The 22,318-nt window shown below is 41.7% G+C and overlaps 1 protein-coding gene across 3 annotated transcripts in view; it reads left to right on the top strand.

The window, feature by feature from the left end:
• The first annotated feature begins 7,614 nt into the window (after positions 1-7,614).
• GRHL2 (grainyhead like transcription factor 2) overlaps positions 7,615-22,318 on the top strand; it is a 160,829-nt gene continuing 146,125 nt past the window's right edge. For 2 of the 3 annotated variants that reach the window (XM_041769136.1, XM_041769135.1), the window contains exon 1: positions 7,615-7,867. In XM_041769136.1, coding sequence (XP_041625070.1) covers positions 7,629-7,867 — 239 coding nt within the window. In that variant the 5' untranslated portion in view covers positions 7,615-7,628. Of the gene's footprint in view, positions 8,071-22,318 lie in introns of all 3 variants that reach the window. The other variant, XM_041769137.1, reaches the window with a different exon arrangement.

Here is a 22,318-nt window from a genome sequence, read left to right as displayed (position 1 = left end):
AACTTGTGTAGGCATACAATTCAGTATTCAGAGGTACTGCTTTTAATAGCTTCAAGCAGGCAATATTGTTGAGAGAGCTAATATATTCTGATTCTTGAGCCTTTGTGTCTGAGCAGTTTCTCTGCTCATTTCACTTTATTTTTACTCTCTGGAAAGGTCAGCCCAGAAATTTAATCATAATTGCCTCAATTTACGTCATTTAGAATCCACTGTACTGCACACTACGTGATCAGATCAATCAGGAGACTCACAATGCTTGAGTTCTCAAAAGTAGTATTTTGTCTTTCCTCTAAAAGTTTTCTTCCCAACCTTTTTTCCATTCTTTCTTTCTGAAACACCTATTGGTCACATATTAGATCTTCCTAACTGATCCTGCAATTTTCTTATCTTTTCTCTCTTATTGCCTATATTGCTGTCTTTTTATTCTACTTTCTGGAAGGTTTCTTAGATTCTATCTTCAAGTATATGACAAATGGCTCTATTTCAGCTTTTCTATTCTATTTGTATTTATTTATTTATTTATTTATTTATTTATTTATTTATTTATTTTTGTTCATTTATTCATCACACACACACACACACACACACACACACACACACACACAGAGGCAGAGACACAGGCAGAGGGAGAAGGAAGCTCCATTCAGGGAGCATGACATGGGACCTGATCCTGGTCTCCAGGATCATACCCAGGGCTGAAGGTGGTGCTAAACCGCTGGGCCACTGGGGCTGCGCAGCTTTTATATTTTGAAGTCCACAATTCATTTTGGTTCTCTGATTATTGTTTTATTGTTTTTAAACAGTATGCTTCTTTCATGACTGTAACACCTTCTTATATATTAATTTTATAATCTTTATCCCATCCCTGTACTGTTTACCTCAAGATCACTCTCTTAATTAGATTTTTGCTCTGGTCTTTATACTTCATTTTGATGGCTTCTCTCAAATCTGTGATCTCATATTTATATTTAAGAGTGTGGCATATTAGACATTCCCTGTGTGAGCATGGGACTTGCTGACTAATGCGGGGAGACATGAGTGGTGGTAGTATACACTTGGCTCCAGGTTCACGAAGCTGAGTAGAGAGAGTGAGGAGATGGTGTCTCCCTGATGAGCATTTGGTCTTTCACTGACTCTCCTTGCTGTTAGGTCCAATGCCTCACTCTTGATGACTGATGTACCTTAGATTAAAGTCCGCTGGGTTCCATTTGACACGTCTGTCTCCTGCCAGCATGGAGGAAGGATAGGGTTTGGGGCTGAGCCGTGCCTCCCCTAAATGTTAAGTTGTGATCCCCAGTGCCACAGAATGTAATTGTAGTGAGAGGGCTTTTAAAGAGGCAATTAAGATAAAATGATAATATGAATTAAGAAAAAAGATAATATGGCTGGGTCCTATTCCACTATAACTAATGTCCTTATAAAAAAAAGAGATTAGGGGCAGCCTGGGCCCGGGGCGTGATCCTGGAGACCCAGGATCGAGTCCCACATCAGGCTCCCTGCATGGAGCCTGCTCCTTCTTCTGCCTGTGTCTCTGCCTCTCTCTCTCTCTGCATGTGTGTGTCAAAAATAAATTAAAACTTAAAAAAAAGAAAAAAAAAAGGAAAAAGAGATTAGGGGATGCCTGGCTGACTCATTTGGCGACTCTTGATCTTGGGGTTATGAGTTCCAGCCCCACATTGGGTGTAGAGATTACTGAAAAATAAAATCTTAAAAAAAGAAAAGAAAAGAGATTAGGACACAGACATGCATTCACAGTGAAAAGACTATTTGAGGACACAACCACACATCGGCCACCAGCTTTAGAATGAAACTAACTGCCAAATCCTTGACTCTTGGACTTCAAGCCTTCAGAACTATGAGAAAATAAATTCCTGTTGTTTAAACCACATAGTCTGTGGTACTTTGTTAGGGCAGCCCTAGCAAAGCAATAAGGTGGGAACTTGATTATGCTGCTTGGCATGAGGACGTAGGGGCCTAAGAGTTTTGTATCCAGATTTTGAATCAATCCCTCTGGTTTCAGCCCTATTACTCACTCCCACCTTCAATGATAACTGGAACCTTGATTGCTCTAATCTTTATGAGGTTCTGCAGGCTAACCAGGCTTGATCTTAGAGCCTACAGATGCTCAGGTTCATCTTTCACAGTTCAGCTAAGTCATTTCTTTCTCCTTTAGTTACTTTCCAGTTACTAGATTTTGTTGTCATCTTTAACCTTATCATCTCTTCTCTTATTCTTCTACCAGTGGGACTGCAGGAGGAAGTAGAGATAAAGACGTGTTCAATGCACCCTGTTTTATTTTATTTTTAAACAAAGAGATTTTTTTTTTAAAGGTTTTATTTATTGATTCATGAGAGACACAGAGAAAGAGACAGAGATGTTGGCAGAGGGAGGATGCAGTACTCATCCCAGGACCTTGGGATCATGACCTGAGTCAATGGCAGATGCTCAACCATTGAGCCACCCAGGTGCCCCAGTGCACCCTGTTTCAACAGGACCACTCTTTTTACTAAAGAGTTACTAATGGCCAGCCCAAGAAACTGAAACATTTGCTAACCTGAAGGAAATATGCAAACCTCAGCTAACTGCTAGCTGGATTCCACACCATGGTTCAAGTGCCTTTATAGAATCAGTAAATGTCCATGCAAATACACCTATCCATGCAACTGTGAGAAATAGAAGTGGCCCCAAACAACAAGGAAACTGCTTTTTAATGCTCAGGTGATTAAGTAATAAATCTTTTTGTTGATTTCAAATTCAGGCATCTGGGTCCATTTCATTCTTCCCAAGGTTTCTTCTTAGGGATAATAGCCAATAAAACAAGTTAGTGTTTTTATAGTACAAAATACTATGGCTCTGCAGTATATTCAATGACAGTCATACTGTAGTGGCCCATTGTATGATAATATGTGGTGGGCAAACAAACAGTAGCCAGACTTGTTTCACTAGAACTGTAAGCCATTAAAACTTGAGATTTCTGTCCAGATTCTGCAGAAGTGGCATCCTTCTCCCAAAGCCTCACTATAAAAGATTCACCATAAGGGTGCCTGAGTGGCTGAGCTGGTTAAGCTTTTGATTTTGGCTCAGGTCATGATCTCAGGGTCCTGGGATTGAGCTGCCACTGGCTCCCCACTCACCAGGGAGTCTGCTTGCCCCTGGCCCTGGCCCTGCTCATGCTGTCTCTTTCAAATTAATCAATAAAATCTTTAAAAATAAAAAATTAAAGATTCATCATGATAAAACAGCAATTTAGTATCAAACATTAAACTTTTTGCTTTAGGAAAATGTAATTAGTCATCATAATAGATGCTAAAGATTACTACTAAAATGTTAATAAAATAAAGAATTCTATTTTCCTTTTTTTTTTTTTAAGATTTTATTTATTCATTCCTGAGAGACACACACAAGAGAGGGGCAGAGACATGAGCAGAGGGAGAAGCAGGCTCTATGCAGGGAGCCCTACTTGGGACTTGATCCCCGGTCTCCAGGATCCCGCACTGGGCCGAAGGCAGGTGCCAAACCGCTGAGCCACCCCGGCTGCCCAAATTCTATTTTTCTTGCCTGTGAATTTAACTACAACTTTAACCTCACAAATGAAATAATTTAGTTTAAAAACAATATTCTTTTATGACTAGCTTTTTATCTGAAAATTTGCTTTGTTGCTGCCACCAAAAGTGACCATCAAACCCTAAATTGTGCGGAGACTTTTAAGTCTATGATTAATACTGTGGCAAATTCCAGGCTCATTTTTTGATGTGCTAATTGCTCCAATTAAAGACAGTGGTCAACCATTATATAAACAATCACTAGGTTGGGAATGGAATGATGCTGGAGAAGAAGAAACGAATCCTCAACATCACTGACCAATAAAAAGAAAAGTTTGGCCAGAAATGCATTTGTTTTGTTTCCACCAACAAATTTGTGACAAATATGATAAAAGCTTTTGGATATTTTTTTAAAATGGCTGCAAACTAAATATTATGGACAGACTCACACTTGTTTATATTTATTGTCTCCTAAAAATGACAGTAATGAAACACAAAGAATAAATACACAGGAACAAAGGGCATGAAGGAGGGATCATCTGCAAAAGGTGTACTTCAACACAATTCTGCAAGATGGGTTGGGTGGACCAGTAGAAACTGGTTTAAGAGAGCAGCAAAAGCTACTTTCGAATATTGTCTTAGGGGCACCAGGGTGGCTCAGTTGGTTAAGCATCTGTCTTTAGCTCAGATCCCCATCTCAGGGTCCTGGGAACAAGCCCCACATCTGGCTTTCTGCTCAGTGGGGAGTCTGCTTCTCTCTCTCCCTCTGATCTTCCTCCCCCCTTGTGCCCTCTCTCTGTCTCAAATAAATAAATAAATAAATAAATAAATAAATAAATAAATCTATCTTTAAAAAAGAAAAAAAAAATCTAATATCATCCTAGAGGTCAATAGAAAAAGAGCTCGATAGGCTACCAAGCCTCAGAATGCCCTGGGTCCAGAAATCAGAAGGAGGTGCTGATGAGGGGGCTCAGGGTCCCAGAAGTGGAGAAGAGGTGAGAGGCAGGGGCTTGAGTGAATGTAGGCATTTGGAGTTATTAGATCTTCAGGTCTCCTGTCCCATTTCTTGCAGCCAGATGATTACCTCCAGCCAGAGAAACAGCAGAGAGACTTGTACACCAGGCAGGAGCAAGGCACCTACAGGAAAGAAAAGAACAGGAAAAATTACATAGTAAGCAATGACTTACCTGGACCCCTTCCCCTGAACTGCTTCCAGAATATTGGCAGCCGGCTGAAAGTCCCTTCAGGTAAAAGATTGTAGATATTTCTCCTGAGAAACTGAAGAGCTCAAAATAAAAGAAGAATCTATGGAAAGAAGAAACTCCATCTGATCTCTGAACAGCAAGCCCACTCCTGCCCACCCTTATACGTAAAATTTCTGGTGGGTTATAGGACTTAATTCTTAAGTATGAATCGGAGAGTCAAAGGTTTGCAGACATTTGATAGAAGCCTTCAACACAGTGAAATTTTAGAATACTAGAGAACTAAGGAGCATAATTATGACATTTCAGAATATTAGAAATAAACAGACTACTCTTCACATTTCTAGAAAGAAAAATTCCAGGTCACAAAGAAATGGAAATCAGGGTTTCACTGGAATGCTCAATAGAAACACCGGATATTAGAGGAGAAAGAGCAATTTTTATCAATTTCTGAATGAAAAATTTCAACTTAGAATCCTACACTTGGTCAAACTTTCTTTCAAAAGTAAGGACTGAATAAAGCCATTTGAAGTTTTGCCTTCTGTACTCTTTCTTGGGTTGTTACCAGAACATGTGCCATGAAAAATGAAGCGGTAAACCAAGAAAGAAGGCACAGGACAAAGAAATGGAGTTCTTGCTCTGGAGATGAGAGAATGTCTCAAGATGACAACTGAGTCCTGAGACAAATTCATCTCCTTTGGAATAGGAGGACAGTGAACTTTTGGAGGGATGTTTTCGGTGGGGGGAAATGGGATTATTTGATCTTTTGGAAAATAAATGTAATAGTCATTTGATAGATACGTTGCAGGAAAAATATAAAGATTGGTGCATTACTAAGTAAACAGATGAAAGGTTTTGTAAGAAAGAAAACAACTACAGTACACTAGTTGGCTCTGTTGTCACTGGTATTTGCAGTCACCAGTTACTACCGCTAAATGGTGAAAGAGCTATCTATGCTGGTAGAATGGTGGAAAGGGAAACTGTATGAAGTTTGAAAGATCTAAATCCTTTTCGAAGAGCGACAGGTGGTCAAAGCACAACATCTAAATTGATAAATCAAAAGATATCAGTATAAATTATAAAGCCTTTGAGCCTCTTCTGTAGAGGAAATCCTGAGCGCCTATCTGTGACTTCAAGGGAGAGCTCTGGGTGTCAAATCACTTTAAGTGCAGTACAAGTTTTATAAGGAGGAGCCTGTGTGAATGAGCCCATGGTGTGGCACCTGTCAGTGTAAAGTGGTAACATCTGCCTTTATTTCCAGATGTAAACAAAATTAATTATTTTGGAGGTCTTTCAATTCCTTTTTCCTGAACGATTTTTTTTTTTCTTGGAGTCTTGTTTTTGAGTGAAGAGAAAAATCTTAACATAAATCTTGGATGGAATTGCAGCTCTAAATAGACAGTTCAGAGTGCTATAGTTTAATTTCATGGAAGAATAAATCCCTCTCAGTGGCATAAAAAAAAAAGTATAAATTGTTTAGAAATGGGGAGGTCGGGGCACCTTGGCTGGCTCAGTCCTAAGAGCATGCAATTCTTGATGTTGGGGTTATGAGTTCAAGCTCCACCTTGGGTGTAGAGATTACTTAAAATCTTTATCCAAAAAGAAAAAAAAAAAGAAAGAAAGAAAGAAAGAAAAAAGAAATAAAGAGGTCAATGACAGAAGAGATGGCTAAAAGTGGAATGTGGATGCTTTTAGAAAGGAGATTAAGAAGGTAGAGAAACAGTGGGTATTGTATTGTATTTAAATATGTTATATTTAAAAAGTGTGTGTGCTTATACTGTGTGAGAATAAAAGTTTTAATTGATTTGCTGAGCATGAAACATGGAACAAACAATCAAACAACCTGTCTCAGGGCATAATTTTCGGGAAATATCTGGTCCATAAAGATTAAAATAGAAGTTGGGTATCATTTCTGGCGATGTAGTATTAACTTGAAATAAAATATGACATACTCTCCATGCTTTCCTTAGTTCAACGATTCATAGGTATGGACTACATTCCTGTCAGAACTTTCACCAATGTTCTTTAGGAACAAGTGGTTATAAATTAAACCTTTGGTAATCTGCGTTGTTCCCAACCAGGAGAAACAGAACCGCAAAAAAGTCAGTTTCATCCTGAATTGTTTCCATAGCAACCATATTAAGCTGGAAGGATAAAGCACCTTTGTAGTCGCTGCTTCTATTGAATTACAATGTAAATGTTGATGCCTGCCTGGAAACGTCAAATGACAACAGGTTTGTAGAAGGGATTCGGTGGTTGTTTGCAGCTCTGGAATCCCAGGCTAGAGTGGAGATAGAAGACACAGGCCTGGGCCATCTTAGCGTCTATTCACCCCAAATCTTCTCACCCCATCGAAACCACCCCACTCTTCATCGGCCTAGCCCATGAAAGGATGCTCATCGATGTGAAAATCTGTCATCTACCTGGTATCTTTTACACATCGGGACACGAAAAGTGTTTGTTCTGGATAAGAATGTTAAAAATGCAATTACACAACAGACTCGGCAATCTTTGTGTCTTTACCCTTCGGAGCACAAGGTAAACTTCAGGCCCTCGCTCTTCTGACAACGTCAAAAAGTGGGTGTTCAAAGCCTTGCGGTCGGGCCGCGCGTTTGACCCCGGCCGGCTCGGGGTACCTGGTTCCGCTGTCCTTAGGCCTTCCGCCTGACCCACAGTCCCTGGTGGTTGCACGTGTTGCTTTTTCCCTCCCGCCCCCCCCCCCGGCCCCGCAAGAAGGAAGCGTGGCGTAGGTCTGCTCGGAGCAGCGACCCGCAGCCCCCCGCGCTGCCGCCCCGCTGCGGGCGCGCCGCCGCTCCACTCAGGTACACTACGGCGTGAGCTACCTGCACTTGGAGAAGGGCCTTACCTGAGCGCGCCTCTGCCAATGGCAGCTCACCTGAGCGAGCTTCGCAGCCAATCACCGCGCAGCTCGTCCCTCGGGCTCGTATCCTTTAGTGAAAGAATTCAGCTCCTTGCGAGAAAGTTACCTGTGGCCGCCCAAGTCCGCCACTTTCCGCTCTGTGGCCGCCCACTGCCACGATCCAGGAGGACTCCGCGCCGCCCGGCCGCCTCCGAGCTCGGGCCCCATGTGAGGGCCCCCCCTTATCCCACCTTTCCGGCTAGGTGAGGGCGCGAGCGGGCGAGCGAGCGAGAGTGGTGAGGGGGGACGGAAAAGCAGAATTACCTGTAGCTCTTGTTCTGCCATCTCGGGCGCTCTCACACACCTTCACCTGCACAGACTTGAAAGTCCAGTTTCACCAGAGGCTGAGGCTCCAGGAAAAGGGGAGCGAGTTCATTGGATCAAACATGTCACAAGAGTCGGACAAGTAAGTGGATCACACGCGCCGGCTGCTGCTGCTACCACTTTGGGCTGATGGCAACTGGTCTGTTATGTTTTTGTTTTTGGTGTGTGCTTTTTTTTTTTTTTAACTTGCTATTGTTGGTATTTTTTTTTTCTTTCTTTTTTTCTTTTTGTTGTATCCAGACTCTTCCAGATTATGTTTCTACCTTGGTTAAGTGGAGAAACCCTACCAGGATGCGAATGTTTAATCCCCCCCTTCGGGCCCTGAGAGCCGCAGCAGGTTCTCCTTTTTCCTCCTCCCTTGCGGGGGTCTCCGCTCCCGCCTGCCAGGCGAGCCCTGGCCGCTGGCCGAGCTGTGGGCAGGCGGGGCGGGAGGCCTGCTCCTCTCCCCCTTAGTTGCTCCCACCGCTTCGGGCTTCTGCGGCCATTTGGAAATTCAGCCGCGTTCCCTCGATTCGTGCTTAGGGCCTGCGAGCAGAGCGGGTCCCGGCCGCTTTTGTGTGAGCGCAACAAAGAGCCTTTATACCGGAGCAGAAACGGCCATGTTCCCGGGCCCGCCGGGCTGCGTGTGTGCGCGCCCGCCCGTCGCCCCAGTGCCGGGGTCCCGGGGTCCCGGGGTCCCGGGGTCCCGGGGTCCCGGGCGCCGCCCCGCCCCGCGTGTCGCCTCCCGCAGGTGCGCGAGCGCGGGGCCCCAGGAAGTGAGGGCAACTGATTCGGGGCCTCGAGCGGGCACCTCCGTGGGGGCGCCAGAGGGCCCCGCGGCCGCCCGGCTCACCCCGTCGGGAGGCGCCTCCGCGGCCCGGCCTGCGCGGCGCGCCCCGGCCCGGCCGCCACCCCGGGCTGGCTAGCGAGGCGGCGTGGGTCGCGCCGGGCCTTCGTCGGGCCTTCTCCGGGCCCCGAGGGCGGCGCGGGCAAGCGCGTCCCTTCCGTCCGGGACGGGACGGGACCTCCGGGCGGGCCCGGGGATCGGCGGCCTGCGCGGCCCCCGCCTCGGGGCGGCTTTGTGCTGGCCGGGCGGGGGGGTGGGGCCGAGGGCGGGAGCGGAGGGAGCCGGAGGTGGGCCCGCGGCCTCCTCGGGACTAGGCGGCGACACCCCCTCCCCCGCTCGGGCGCGCTCCGGGCTGGGACCTGGCCGAGTCCCCGGGGAAGGGCGAGCGGCCGCCTTTCTGCTTCCGCGGCGACGCCGCCCTGGTGTCTGGGCCTCCCCGAGGAGACCTTCCCGAGGCGCCGTCGCCGGGGCCGGGCCGGGCGCCACCAGGCCGCCGGGGCCCCCCGCCCTGGCCCGGGACCAGTCCCGGGTTGACGGGCCGCGAGCGGGCGGCGGGAAGGCCTTAGGGACCCGCCCAGGGCGCGGTGGGCCCTCTGCCGAGTAGCGCCGCCGGGAGAGAAGTGCCTAACGGCCCGGGCTGTCACCCTTGCGCGGCAGCGACGGCGACACCCCCCAGAACCACTACCGGATGATAGCGCGGTCCCACCCATCACCCCAGAGCGGCTTGCCCCGCGACTGGTGCGGACGGCGCGAGACGGCCGGCGCGGGGCAGGGACGGGGCGTGAGGGGTCGTGCGGAGCCCACCGCTGCGCCACTCACATGCTCGCTGGAGCCTTTAAGAAATCATTGCCCGAGCTTGAGAATCTCGGTGGCCAAAACCCGGAGATGACAGCAGGAATTTTTGGATTGTTTTGATCTTCGTGTCGAAAATGGTTGCAAACCTAGTGCATATCAGATGCGACTTGTTGCAGTTCTTTAATTAAACCCCACGATTAGCATTTGGTTGCCCTGCTTAGTTTTGTGATGCAACGTGACTCCACTGAATTCGGAATGAGAGCGGACCGATTTTTATTTTAACCTGCTGTTACTCCTAGCACCAACAGACTGTTTAGTATTGAAAATAAGTTCTGCTTTAGCAATCTGGTTTCACCATGATGCATTACTTAATTTTTATTGGTAATAACTATTTGGGATTACATATACTTATATGTAATGAAAGTAGCTTTTATCTAGTCATACTTTCCAAGACTTAATTTTGTATCCCGGTAAAAGTAATGCCATTAAGAACAATACCCACAAAAGACTGTTGGACCCCACTTGCCTCTCTCTCTCTGCCTGGACTATTGAGAAACGCTTAAAATTAATAAATGATAACTTGGGTTTTTGGGAATTCTAGCTTTGTTTTCTTAATGTGGAGGACCGGAGGGGTGGGTCTGGGTTTCACCGGCCTGAAGCTTATGCAACTGTGTGTGTTAGGTGGGGTGGGAGTGTGGGCTCTAACGAAAAAATGCTGAAGAGAGAAACCTATTCTGGCTTCCTTCCTGCCAGAACAAGCAAAGAGTCCCGAAGCTTGAGCTTTATCCGTTTCATGGTAAATCCACCCAGAAGGCCTGTCTGTTTTCTAGAAGTAACCTGAAAGAATACGCACGGGGTATTTTTGCATAAACCCATCAAAGTGTAGGTAATCTTTTGGATAGCACAGAAGATCATTCCAGGTCGCAAGTCCCGACTGAAGTAGCATCCAGTCATCTTTTTTATGATTGTGGACTTTTCAGATTGTAATGTTCTGCTTTTTATGTTCTGTAATGTTGATGCTATCACTATTTTTAGGACAGCTTGTCTTTGTACATATTTGAAGATTTTCTGTTCCTCCTTAAATTCTATAAGATTTATGGTCTTTGACAACAAGCTTGTGTATTTTAGTAAGGCAGTGATAGATTTAGAAACTTTATTTTTATTGTCAAAATATATAAAATATATTCAGGGAGAATATAATATTACATATACGGATATAATTTTATTTGATACCCACAGGTATTTTTCACTACACAGATGTTTTCTGGTTACAAACTATTTGCAACACATTCACACAGGCATTATGGGAGGGTAAAAAAATGTATGAGATGAACCAGCCCTCAAGGGGTTCACGCTCTCAAGGAAAGCGAGCTGTGCATAGACATAATTTTAATTCAGCCAATACCTGGCAAGTGCCTAAAAGTCACAATGTAAGTACGATAATGTATTTATCAGGTCATGATATCTCGATCTTTCTTCTCCTTACTCACCCCGCTTTTGCCTAGGACAATTTCTTTTAGTCATTCTATGTGTTTAAGGAGTCCGGCTGTTTTTCTAGAAAGGAAACAGAAAATGCTCAAAGTTATAGCTATCTCATACGGTAGGAACTTTCAAGTAACAGGATGAAACATTTTAATTAAACTTTCTACTCTTTAGTTTTATAGATGCATGCTTGTATATTTTAAGATCACAAGTATTAAGAAGTAATAAGACAATATCCTCCTCAAACCATTAAAAATATCTTTTCATTTATTTAACAAATATATCTTGAGTGCCACTATATACCAGGCATTGATGGTGGCATTGAAATTCACTAAGTGAATAGAACAGAGTTCTTGCCTTCATGATGTTTACATTCTAGTAGGGGGAAAAACAGACAGTAGATCAATCCAGAAGGAATATATAACAAATGAGAGGTAATACATGGTATGAAGGAAAGCAAAGTAGGCTAAAAAGATTAAGAATAATGGGAAATATTTTATATAAGACGGTCAGGGATGGCCTCTGTGATGAGATGACCTTTGAGCAGAGACCAGAAGGAAGTGAGAGATCAGGCACTGAAGATACCTGGGACAAGAATACAGGTAGATGGAAGAGCAAGTGCAAAGACCCTGAGGTAGAAGAATACTCGGCATATTCAGAAAGGAGCCTGTCATTCAGGGAGGTAATTATGTAAACTAACAAAACTATTCTCTCCTTAATAGTCCAGATATTTGTACATTCAAGAACAGACAAAATCATACTAATAAATGATCCTGGCAATGGAGAGGTAAGTACATAATAAGCTAATAGCATCAGCCTTATCTCTTTCCCCAAGTATCACCAGTTTAATGGTTAAGGTCTAGTGTTCTTTTCCCTATAATGGATTAAATTCTGCATACTCCTTAACTTAGAGATGAACAAGTACACACATCCTAGAAGACTCCTGGGAATTAGAAGTGAAGAAGAGAGACCAAGTACAAATGGTGTTTGCTCTGTCACCCTTAGTGAAACCTACCACTCTTCAGCTCCTTTGACATTAGCCACCTGCAAAATAAAGCTTGCCTTTCCTGTCTTCCTCTTGCCCTCATTCAGTTTCTACAAACTTATATCCTCCAGAAAACAGGAACTTATCCACTGTGTTTGGAAGGGAGACACTACAGTGTGCTTGGTTAGCTTGGTATATCTTCAATGAAGTGAAGTGTAATACACAGGCAAAGGTAACCTACCTGAAAAATAAGAAAATCCTAGACAGCAAGATAAAAATTTTAATTGACTTAAAAAAAGTTGAATTATGCATGTGCCTAATAAATACACTACTGTGGTTACGTGTAATGTGCTTAATAATAGAAATCTCCAAGAAGCCCTTTAAATCATTGCTTCCCAAACTCATCTGATTACAAAAATACCACTTGAGGCATTTGGTAAAACTACAGATTCTTGGGTCCTACCTCAGAACTGTGAAATCAGAGGGGCTAGGGCATCTGAATTAAAAAATTATCCCAGGAACATTTTATATACATTTTTATGATAGGGTTTATTAGTGAGATCATGCTTTGAGTGCTCAATGTTACTTTACATAATAAATTCAGTTTATATGCTGACTTCTCCAGTGTTTATTCAGTGCGACAGGGAAATGAAACCTGGGGGCTTTATTTTACATTCTTTGTGCTATCCTGTTTAAGCAGCTTCTGATACAGTTTTAACTTGGCTTTAGAATTCTTTGGCCTCTTGTCAATTTTGTTTGCTTTCATTGTTTTGCTGAACTACCCCTTCTGGAAGAATGGGGTCCTTTTGACAGGTCATATATTTCTAGAGCTGCTAAAGAACTGATTTGGAGTGATGTCACTCATGTGGGCCTCTGCCAAGCCTGTAGCTAAGGTCAAGCCCAGATTTTAGGCTGGAGCCCACTCATTAGGGTGCTAGGTTAGAATTAGGTCAACCTTGACCTTCTGCTGAGTTACATTAGAACCTAAAACTGGTGTTCATTTTTTTTAGGGACAGTCATTTCATTGAATTTGGAATCTATTTTGTAGTACAAAGTCAAAGATAACAAGTTCCAGTCAGATGTTGGTCCCTGGTGAAATGATTTAATGGGATGATGGCTGCAGTTTCACTTCTAGGGCTAATGGTAGCTTTAAGTATTAGCCTGATAAGATGGTACTAGACCTGTTGTCCTGTAATTAGGTTCTGTTTTAAACTGAATGCCAGGATCAGGCCACCCAAATGGGCCCAGTGCCATCTGATTTAAGGAGGATTAAGAGTAAGTGCCAGATCAGTTGATGAGGAGCTATATCTAGCAATTTCTGTTAGACTCTGCAAAGTCAAAAGGAGAATTTAAACAAGTGGTCAGGTAAGTCAAACATACATAGGCACATTTAAACAACAATATCCAATAACCCAAGAAGTATTTGTTTGAAATCTATAGATAATTTAAACAAGATTATTATTTTGATGTTAGGTTTTTAAATCTAGGCTTAGGTAATTCATGCAAATGCTTCCGTTTCTCTTGGTGACTTTGACATGACTAGGCATACATTTCTGGTTAAAAAATGAACAATTGAGATAAAGAATATTTTCCCTCTTTCTCCCTAGTCTGAGCCAAACATTCCCACCTCTCCCACTCCCCCCCCCCCCCCCCCCCCCCTGGCCCTCCTTCCCTTCCTTCCTTTCTTCCTTGGTTTGTCTCTTGATAACTACTTTCTTGATGTTTTTTCCTCTCATATTACTTGGTGGAAATTGACACATGCACAGGTTTTATGCATCGAGATGAACGTGATTTTAGTTGTCATTTTAGTCAGCGAACTTTGCTGCATTCTCTTAGCATTTACATTGAGCATCAGCACCCCATCCTTGCTACCTGAGCCAGAAGTTAAGATGGCCGAAATGATGTTGCCTTATTTAATTGAAGTCAATGGAGTTTAACCTTGGAAGACGTTTCCTTTTGAGTTATTTTTAGCCTAAGTAAAGCCTTACCCTAAGTTACTTAGAGTCCTCACTTATGATGCCTGGCCTCCTATCAGGGTGTGGACCTTCTCTTCCTTTTCGAGAGGTATTCAGGGATTCATGCTCAATTATAACAAAGTCGAAGCTGAAATCGAGTAGTGATTGGTTGGCAGACTTGTCCAGGAAAAATTCCTTAGCGAGCAGCAACAGGTTGAATAGGAATTTTTGCTTTGGCCCAGGAGGACTAGTGGTTGCTTAGTAACAACAACATGTACCTGGGAGTCCCGCAGACAGCTTCACAGGTCTTGGGAAGGCCCCAAAAGTTCAGATTCACTTTACTCTCCATCTGCCCTGTATATTTCCATCCTTTAGAGAAGTCCCAGTTCAGTTCAAATCCATCCATCCATCCATCCATCCATCCATCCATTTATTACTAGGAAATTATTTTTTATTCTAAGGCTTTTAATGGTAAATGGTAAAAAGGACTGGACCACAATGGATTAAATTGGATAAAAACAAGAAAGTATCTCTTTGAGGATCTACCTCGCAACCCCCACCCCCACTCATTTTTAGTGGGAAGAGGATTTAAAAGTGTTTAACTTGTGTTTTGGGGACTACCAGGATTAAAAAAGCATTATTTCTAAAAACAGAACATTTTGAATTGCTATATGCCACACAAGTACACCTTTTTAGAGTTCTTTGGAGAATCCTAGAGAAGCTGATCCATTTTAGGGGATTTCAATGTACATTTCAACAATAAGTTGGGTTATGGAGATTGTTTATGCATTTGAATGGGCATTCAGTGGGAAGCAATTGCTGCCGCCAGCGGATGAAGAGCCTAATTTTACTTTGTAATGAACATGGCAATGAACTTTGTGGGAAGCACTTTTAAAGTGATCTGACTTCACATTCTCTCCCAAGGAAATGCTTCCTTTACAAGTGTGAATGCAGACACCCTCCAGAGCAGAAAAAGAAAGCAAGAATTGCTTGCTGCTTCTCTTTACTTTGGCGCGGGCCTTTCATCTGAATGCTGGATGTACAAGTATATGGCTCACCCCCTGGGCTGTAGTCTTGTTTTTTAAGGTCTCTGAATTTAGATTGGAGTTGCAGAAAAGGCGTTGAAGTAAAGAATGGAGAAAAGAGAGGAAAAGAAAGAGGAGGAAGAGACCGTGCTTTAGCCACTGTTGAGTTGCCAGCGTTTTTCTCAGTAGGAGGGTCCCAGCCAGACTGAAGTCTAGTATGGGATGGCATGTGGTTTCCTCTTCTGGGGATTTGATACTGACTTTAACTTGAAGCCTAGGGCAGCCCAAGTGGCTCAGCGGTTTAGCACCGCCTTCGGCCCAGGGCCTGATCCTGGAGACCTGGGACTGAGTCCCTGCATGGAGCCTGCTTCTCTCTCTGCCTGTGTCTCTGCCTCTCTCTCTCTCTCTCCTCCCCTGTGTCTCTCATGAATGAATAAATAAATAAAAATCTTAAAAAAAAAAAAAAAACTTGAAGCCTAGAATCCTGGAGCTAGAATGAGCCATAGAGATCACACAGGGCATGTGAGTAACCAAGTATAGGATTTGGAGCTAAAAGTTTTGTTTAAGGAGAAAAGTGCCAGGCATTTTTTTCTTCTGTGTTGCATGTTGAGGTTGTAAGTATAGGTTGAAAGTCTGACTTTTTAACTAATTTGAGAAAAATACGCTGTCTTTTTTGGGGGGAGAAGGGAAGGGAGACTGGGGCCGGGGAAGAGGCATTGCCTATTTACTTCTTAAAATAGAACCATGAATATATGAAACACCTGTTTAAGATTCTGATAGTATTAGTGTGAGTTGGAATGGACTTTCCTTCCCACACTCACCCCAAATCATTGTTTTTAGTTCTCAGTTCATTGAGCCCCATAAAATAACTGCTTTCTGTACTTCTTGGATCTAACTTCTCAAAGAAGCAAGGAACAAAGGTAGTTTTTGCCTCCTTCCTGAATTGCCAGGAAGATAATTAACATAAGATCAGAGAATTCTTTTTTCATTTTTTTCATCTGTAAAACAAAGTTGAAATAAATGATCTCTGAGGATAAAATCACCTGCTGCAACATTTTGTGCGTCTCATTTTCTCCCTCCAGAGGGGTCTAGACTTGGTGGTGGCTCAGAAGCAGTGATGGATCTTAGCAAGATAAGAAAGTACTGGACACAGTGGGTCCTGCTTCCACTCTCATGCCAGCCTCATCCTGTTACCAAAATAAAAGGTGAATCTTTTAATAAAAGATGACAGAGAAACAGACTTCTGGCAGGTGGGAGGAATTCAGAGGGCTCATGGAATTCAGAAGGGCAACTAGGAATAAAATCAGTGGTTTACCTAGAGGACACCTGCACAGCTTCACTGTGGGCTGATACATAAATGATATAAGAAAATTAGATAAAAAGAGCTGGCAGGTACTCTGAGAACTCTTTCCAGGGAGAGCCTAGGGAGTGGGTTACTCGGGGCAGGTTTGTGGAGCGAGAGTGAGGCAATATCAGAATGGATGGAACACTGAGTAAAATTTAGAAAGCTGAGATACTTAAATGGGATAACTTCTCCCCCTCCCTCTTGCTCCTCCTTCCCTCCTTCTTTCTTCTTTTTTTCTTCTCCCTCTCTCCTCCTCTTCCATACTCCGTTTCCTCTTAATAAAACATAATTCAGGGACACCAGTTTCCAGACAGTATTATGAAGCCAATAGTTTAATAAGTGTTTAGAGAAGGTATTAAATAATACATGGATGAAAAGAGTATCTGTGGTTCGCTTCAATTATAAGATAATATATTATTTCACATCAGGCACTTAATGACCATTCACTTAGGTCTGGAATAAAATCTCCTTCTGTTACTGAGTTATGTATATATATATAGGATTCGCCGAAGTCAGTTTTCTCTGAAGTCAGTACTGATACCAGGACGAAATAGATAATGATAGATAGATAATAGATAGCCCTTGGAAGGTTTACGTGTTGGAGGACTTTTTATAGGTTACATGACCCTTGAGGTACATTTATACTTCCTCTGCAGACCATGATTTTTTAGCTGCTTTGAAATCTTGGTGTCTACTTTAAAAAAATATGTATATCTTACATATTTTTGAAAGCATTTTAATAAAGGACAGATGCCTCAGTAGAAATATGGTCAAAGAACATGAGTAGATAATTCACAAAAGCTATAAAAAGCTAGGTTTGGGGAAAATCCATTTCTAGGGGGATTATAAATGAATACAAACTTTCTGGAAGGTACTTTGGCAAAACCGGCTGAAATGGTACTACTTGTTGACAACACACCTGAATTCTAGTTATAGCCATCTGTCTTACGGAAATAAACGAGGATATTAATTGTAGCATTATTTTTGAAAGTGAAACATCCGAAAAACCCTTATGTTCCCAGCTACCAAGGATTGGTTTAGTAAGCTGTGCTCAGTGAGACGGATACTCTGGAAGCTTTATAAATCATATTATGGAAAAATATTTAATGGCAGGAGAAAATATTCATGACATATTTTACTAGAATGTTTATAGCATAGAAAATAAAACCTAAATAATAATAATAATAATAACGCCACAATAGATCAACAGTGATTTGACAGTGATTTGCTTTCTGAATAGAGAAATCATAGGTACTTCTGTCTCTGATTTGTGCCTCTCCATGTTTTTCTAGTTTGCATTATGAGCTTGTACTGCTTTTGTAATAAAAGAGAAATATTTAAAGGTTATACTTTAAAACAGTCATTCTGCCAGGGATTTTTTTTTTTTTAAGTAACAATATGTACTCTAAATAAAATGGAAAAATGTGCCTGCTTACTGGTTCAAGGTAGAATGTATTGGCTCCCCCACAGAAGAGGCACGCCACCTTGCACTTCACTGCTGGTGCACCACATGTGTCTTCTGCACTGTGCCTCACTCACCTGTAGATTTGTTGACGTTATGTCTCAACAACTCTGTATTTTTGGATTTGCCCAATGATCAGATTCCAACTATTTTTCAGAATAGCACAAATGGGTGTAGGAGTTTCCAACCTTCGTATAATTTGAAGCAGAGGAATGACTAAGAAGGACAGAGTATGTAGGCTGTGCCTGCGTAGCTTCCCTTAAAGAAAATTCTCTGTAGGGGAGGCAGCCTTCACTAAGACTCCACCCGAGTGTTCTTGGGAGAGGCTCTGGGTGGTGAATCCAGTTGTATTTAATCTTTAGGAGTAACAGGGAGAGCCCAGAATACGGCTTCCTTTAAGAATAAAAAGCAGTTGTAGGCAAGTTTGAGTTTCTATTTTTTTTTTTTTTTTACCACAGTTTATTTTTTTCCATAACGTAGACTTGCATTTTCCCTGGAGGGCCCGAGTGTGTGACTCATCTACCTGCTTCTACAAGCTGGTACATAGATCATGCCAGATGCACGCTGGAGTCTGTTAGTTAAGCTGTATGAGATTGCATCACTGGATTTCCTGCAGGCTCTTTCATGGAGCCTTTGTAGAAAATGTGAAATTATTTGCTTATCAACATATCCAAGGAGCATCCACAGCAGGAGAACAAAAAGTACATGATGGGAACTCGAGAGAGAAAATAGCCTTACAGAATCACTGAAGTTATGTCAGGAAGGAAAAACAAAAAAACAAAAAAACAAAACAAACAAACAAAAAAACGAGGGGTGGGGGGAGAAGCTTAAAAAAAATGGAAATTGAACTTTGCAAACAGGAGCAAACCAAAACAACGTTTGGATGTGGGAACAACACAAGAGTTTGTGAAGCAGAAACTGATATGGTGGGTATGCCTTTTGGTTGTGGATTCAAAAGTGAAATTTGCAATTACCTCTTTCTCTCCTAGGCCTGCCTGGTTTCTCCTCCCCAACATGCTCCTTCTTTTTGTGCCGAAATTCATCAGACCTCTTATACTCTGTCTTACATTTTCAAAAATCATTATTTTCTTTGAATGTTTAAAGTCTAAATATAAGCACGTATTCTTACGGAACTTGTGGGAGAGATGAATGAAGGACTTTTTTTTTTAATCCTGTATTTATTTTCAATTTTAATCAACAACCCAGAAGGTATGGTTTGTATTCTATTCAGCCACACAAAACCTCAATTTTGCTTTTTGAATTTGCCCACACATTTTTGGGACACAATTCATTTGACTGCTTCTAGTGTCCTAAAATTGAAATAAACTGGGGTAAGCGATGGTTTTTCTCTTTCCTCTCATTTGAAGGGCCCATATGCTTTTTTTGTCTTCCTGATCCTTCCTAAACAATGAAATATGTGTGTGGTAGATACTGGGATACATTTAATTACAAGTCGCAAGTTTTTCTATTGCGGCATACCCATGCTTGGCCAGGTGAATAAAATTGCACATTCTATTCAGAGCTTTCAGGACTAACCAGATTTTGTTGTTGCTGTTTGTTGTTGTATCACATATTCCTGGAATATGGAGGAAATTGAAAATGTTATGATTCCGAGATTCTTACTGTACTGGACATATGATGGACTATTTTATAAATCACTGTTTCTGAATGACCCACTAAACTGCTTCCAAGCCCATCTCCCAGATGGACTTTCATTGTAACTATTTTATGAGGCACTTTGGGATTTGCATGTGTGTTTTTTTAAAGCACCATTTCTTGGGGAGACTTTTTTCTAATTCTGAACATAATATAGAGTCCTGAGGAAAGCTGGAAATTAGAAAAAGGTATATAGAAAAAAAAAATCACTCATAATTCCAGGATCCTAATACTATGTATTTCCTTACAGTTTTTAATAAGTGCCTGCATGTGAATATGGTTATAAAAGAGCATACAAGTTATGACAACTCCCCCCCCCCCTTTTTTTTACATCACTCCTGCCACTCTGGGTTTTCATTTAATGTTACATTATTAGCATTTTACTAGTCTTTTAAATATTCTTACACATAACGCTTAAAGATGAAATCAACCATCTTCTATTTTTATTTAGGTTGTTTTGCTTTTTCATTATTATAAATCATGCTTATACACAAATCTTTGTATCTTTGGTTATTACATTAGAATAGGTTTCTGGAAGTATTGAAAAGACATAAATATTTTTAGGTTCTTGATTCATAATTTGAAAATGACTTCTAGAAAGATTATAAACATTTTTCTCCCAGCAGTGTTAGTGTCTTGCACATCGTGTCATCAGTAAATGAGAACTACAATTTTTTTGCCCATTTAAAAGGCAAAATAAAAGTGTATTTTTGTTGTAATTTTCAGTTTCATAATTAATGAAGTTAAACATTTTCTCAGATGTTTATTGGTCATTTATACTTCTTTTTATTGAAGATCTGGCTCACTGTAGCTACTACATATGGTTGTGTTGTTATGGTCCTGGATGCGGGGACCTTGGGGCTGAGATCCAGCTATGCTTCACTCTGGCCCCTGCCCAGGGAAAAGGGTACCTTCCACCATCTGTACAAATGCACCATATGGGTTAGCAGTGCCCTTTTCTTATTTTCCACTCATTAAAACAAACAAACAAACCCTGTGATGCTGGTATTTTTATTATTGATTTGTGAGAACTCTTTACACACCTGTAATTATTAACCCTTTTGTCAAAATTCTGGCTATTGTGTCCCCAACTTCTTGTCATTTAATTTCATGATTTAAAAAATGTTCAGAGCTTTATGCTTTCTGATGTCAAATCATATAGCTCTTGTGTGTATGTGTGAGTACTTTCATGGCTTTCATGATGTGCAGTCTGAGATCAACCTTTAGGGGCTTAACTCATTACATTTTTTTCCCTTTATTTTAGCCTCAGTTTTAAGGCACTTGGGGAAAAAAGATCCTTGATAAGGTAAATTAATTCATACTTACTTGTAAAAACATTAGAATATGCAATCATTTTCAAAACTACCACAGAGAGATCTGAACACTACTAACACTTTGACGTCTATATTTTTACTGTGTTGTCTATATACATACATACAAATGTGTGCAAAGATGAGATAGTAATTTACATACTGTTTAATAACTTATCTTTTACATGAATATTGATCATGGGTAACTTCCCATGATGATAAGCATTTTTAATAGCCCCATAGTTCTACATGGAATGGAAGTGTCCAAATTAACCAGTTCCCTATTGTCATACATCTAGATTTTTTTTTCTCAGTTTTTTACTATTAAAGTGAATATTTGCATGATTATCCTTTGAGCTAAATTTTCACATACTTCTTAGTTAGGAAAACTAAGTTAGTCCTTGAAAAACATTCCAGTGAATAGAAATCCCTGATCATTTGCATGCTCTTCTTAAAGGCATTTGGTTCATATTTCCAAATTGCCATCCAGATATTTTCTCCTCATTAACACTCCCACTGACAGTATATCTGAGAGAGAAGGATTTCTCGTTCCTTCCCAACAATGCATATTATCCTCTTTTTAGTCTTTGCCAGTTTGGTAGGGTAAAAATGGTAAGTTATTTGGGACTGTATTTCTTTCCATTTACTAAAATCGTGTTTTCTATCTCAGGAGAGCTTTATTATTATTATTTTTTAAGATTTTATTTATTCACGAGAGACACAGAGAAATCGGCAGACACACAGGCAGAGGGAGAAGCAGGCTCCATGCAGGGAGCCCGATGTGGGACCCGATCCCGGGACTCCAGGATCACACCCTGAGCTGAAGGCAGACACTCAAACACTGAGCCACCCAGGCATCCCATGTTTTGTTTTTAAGGTGTAAAATATTTTGATATGTTAAAAGCTCTTGTTGGGATTCTGTAGACAGTTTAGCATCAGTAAAGAGACTCTGTTAGCAGAACATTCAGGCATGGAGGCATGGTCTCTTCTCCCAGTCACTGGGTCTGAGAACTGTCCCTAATGCACAGCACACATTCTTTGCAAATGAAAGCAATGACCCAAGTCTGCACTCAATCTTCCTAACCAAAGTTCACAAGTTCGGGGAACTGCACCCAGGGACAAGGAGCCTATATCTCCAAGCTGACTGATGATGACTGAATAGAGGATGACTATATTCAAACAACAACAAATATGTGGCCACCACACACATCTATTCCACCTTGTGATTTATCGAGTGCTTGTTGGTCAGGCACTGAGCTGGGCACCATGCCAGGTGCTGAGACCCCAAAAGATGAAACAGACCACTAGTGTAAGGTCTGAGAACCTTAAACAATATAATTCGAAAAAAAAAAAAAAGTAATTTAGAAAAAAATGTACACTTACCTTCCATTTTGGAGGCAATTAGTTGTGGGAAAATTGGAGGCAGGAAGGTCCAGAATAAGACAAAATAGTGCAAGTCTTCAAATTTTCTGCTTTATTTTGCTTTGAA

This window comes from Vulpes lagopus, chromosome 9 (genome assembly GCF_018345385.1).
Source record: "Vulpes lagopus strain Blue_001 chromosome 9, ASM1834538v1, whole genome shotgun sequence".
In the NCBI taxonomy this organism is placed as follows: domain Eukaryota; kingdom Metazoa; phylum Chordata; class Mammalia; order Carnivora; family Canidae; genus Vulpes; species Vulpes lagopus.
The sequence above is the reverse complement of the archived record's forward strand: the minus strand, read 5'-3'. Positions and strand labels throughout refer to the sequence as shown.